Genomic DNA, 2,799 nt, shown 5'->3' with positions numbered 1-2,799 from the left:
CTAAACACCTACTCTGTGCCAGGCACTGTTCCAAGAGCTTTCCGTGCTTAACCCACTTAACCAATTCCACTTTCAAGTGAGGGAACTGAGCCACAGAGAGGTTAAGCCACATGCCCAGGGTTGTTCAGCTGGGAAATGGCAGCACCAAGGCGAACTCACGCAGTCTGACGTCCCAGCCCTTGGTCTCAGTCACACCATGAACACCTGTTCTGCTTAATGAGCATAAACTGAACCATATAAGCATGATGTTCTCTGGGGGGAAAAGAGATTTTCCTGAAAAATAAAAAAATAAGGGATTATGATTTTATTTTTTTTTAAGATTTTATTTATTTGACAGAAAGAGACACAGCGAGAGAGGGAACACAAGCAGGGGGAGTGGGAGAGCGAGAAGCAGGCTTCCTGCCGAGCAGGGAGCCCGATGTGGGGCTCGATCCCAGGACCCTGAGATCATGACCTGAGCTGAAGGCAGACGCTTAATGACTGAGCCACCCAGGCACCCAGGGGGTTATGATTTTTAAACTCAGAATAGTGAATATGAAGTTTATCTGTTTCCTGATACCTGCCAGGAAAGGTGAAGTACCGATTTCACTGTAATATTTAGTCATCACATCAACCATATGGTTTCTGTACCATTAGGAAATGTGACTCAGCATCACTCTTCCAGGGTAAAAGGCTTCTGTGTCGGGTCCCCTTTTAATTCAAATGACAAATACTCTTTTTGCAATGAGAGCTGGGGGATAATCCAGGAGCCCTGGAGGTTATCTAATTCAGACGACTCCTCTTACACATGGAAACACAGAGGCAAAGGGAAATGCAGTTACTTCTCCATATCAAATAATCCACCTGGCCAAAGGCAGTTATACTAGGTGGGACCCAGGGCTCCTGGCTTCTAGCTTGGTGTTCTGCCAGACGACTGTGGGTTTCAAGGCCCGTAGATCATGACCATCACACCAGGGAGAAGCAGGAGGGGCATGGACATTGGTGGCGCCTAGAAGAGAGATTCCCCACAGATTGACACTCAGTAGTCAGCTAATGGTTGTATTCACAGAAGTAGAGCCCCTGAAACAAAGAAGGTGATATAGTTCTAAGCTACCAAGTGTTGGTTCTACCAAGCCTAGGGTATTACACTTATTCTTAGGCACTACACACTTTAGAAGAAGGGGAGGGAAGCTCAGGGGGAAATCTGTCTTCAAAAATATGAAGGACTGTTCTTTGGGAGGAAGATCAGATTTCTACTCTGGCCCCCAGGAGTACCATCAGAACCCGGGAAGCAGCCGAAAAGGCACTGATATGGAAAGGAAACAAGCCTGACCACGAGCCGCACAGGGCCACTCACTAGCTGTGACCTTGGGCAATCTCCCCTTTCCGAATCTAAGTTTGTTCTTCTACAAAGTGGAGATTCTTTCTCCCCCAAAGGGCCTGCTGAATACATCAGCTAAGCTATGCGAAGGTAGTGCTAGCTTCCCAAAGTCAGGGCTCAGGTCTGTAAATGAGATAGCGAGGTGCGCTCCCATCCTGCCCCCTCGCTCCATCCAGTTCCCCGCCCGCCACGCCCCGGGCTCCCGGGCTCCCCTTCGCTTGCAGGGGCAAAGTCACCCTTTCCTTCTGCGTCCTTGCAGACACTCGGAGTTTCCTCCCGCAGGCCGACCACAGCGCCGAGGGGCGCTTCCTCCTGCCGGGTTTCTCCGACTGGCCCGCGCTGCAGCCCGTCCTCCTCGCCCGCGTCCTGCTCTGCTACCTCCTGAGCCTGGCGGGCAGCTCGACCCTCACGCTGCTGGCCGTGCGCGACCCGAGCCTGCACACACCCACGTGCTACCTCCTGTGCCACCTGGCGCTGGTGGACGCGGGCTTCACCACGAGCGTGGCGCCCGCGCTGCTGGCCAGCCTGTGCGGCGCCGAGCTGCGGCTGCAGCGCGCGGGCTGCCCGCCCAGCTGTGCACATGGCCTGCGCTGGGCTCGGTGGAGCGCCCGCCGCCGGCGGTGATGGCGCTGGACCGCGCGGCCGCCGTGCGCCACCCGCTGGCTGGGCGGCCCGGCCACCTCAGCTGGCAGAGCGCGCTGCTGGCCGCGCGGCCGCTCTGCACACCCCACCCGCGGGACCGCTGCTGCCGCGGGCCTGCGGTGGCGGCCGCGGTGCCACCGAGCGCCGGGGGCTCGCTGCGCGCGCGGTCCCCTGCTGCTGCCCGCCGCCGTCCTCCTGGCCTCGTGTGGCGCCGTGGCCCGCGCCATCTGGGGCCTGCGGTCCCGGGCGGCCGCAGGAAAGCGGTGGGCACGCGTGGGCCGCACCTGACCGCCGTCTGCCTCTTCTGTGGCTCGGCCATGGACACCTGCCTACAGCCCACGCGCCGCCACGACCGGGCGCGGGGCAAGTTCGTTTCGCTCTTCTACACCGTGGTCACCCCGGCCCCCAACCCGCTCACCTGCACCCTCAGGAACGAGGAAGTGAAGGGGGCAGCCAGGAAGCTCCTGGGGAGTCTGGGGAGAGGGCAGGCTGGACGGTGAGTGCGGGAGGGTGGGGGGGGGGGGGTAGGGAAGAAAGTGTTAGCCCAGGGCCCACGGATGGGAGTGCCCATTGGGAAGGCAGTTAGCCTTAGCGTGCCCATTTCCGTGTGAGAATCTGCAAGATTTGTCCTCAGGGAGTCCAAGGTCACTGGGGAGGTCCCATCCTCTGCTCAGGAAATGTTCCTGTGCTTGAGGGCAAATCCCTCTACCCTCGCTATGTACAGGTTCAGGGAGGGGGAAGTGGCCTTCAGGCTTTCTCCTAAGCTGATGAAGAGAGAAGGCATGATTTCGAGAGGA

At 58.2% G+C, this 2,799-nt stretch overlaps 1 protein-coding gene across 1 annotated transcript; it reads left to right on the top strand.

Moving 5' to 3' along the window:
* The first annotated feature begins 1,442 nt into the window (after positions 1 to 1,442).
* LOC123837147 (putative olfactory receptor 2I1) lies at positions 1,443 to 2,502 on the top strand. Its single transcript, XM_064598043.1, is given in 6 exon segments — positions 1,443 to 1,450; positions 1,537 to 1,922; positions 1,925 to 2,098; positions 2,101 to 2,169; positions 2,172 to 2,240; positions 2,243 to 2,502. Coding segments are annotated over 6 exon segments (966 nt in total).
* The last annotated feature ends 297 nt before the right edge of the window (positions 2,503 to 2,799 follow it).

This window comes from Mirounga angustirostris, unplaced genomic scaffold, assembly GCF_029215605.1.
Source record: "Mirounga angustirostris isolate CCGP_5_RB_7025 unplaced genomic scaffold, mMirAng1.0.hap1 SCAF_8, whole genome shotgun sequence".
Lineage (NCBI taxonomy): Eukaryota > Metazoa > Chordata > Mammalia > Carnivora > Phocidae > Mirounga > Mirounga angustirostris.
This window is presented reverse-complemented; position numbering and strand designations above follow the sequence as displayed.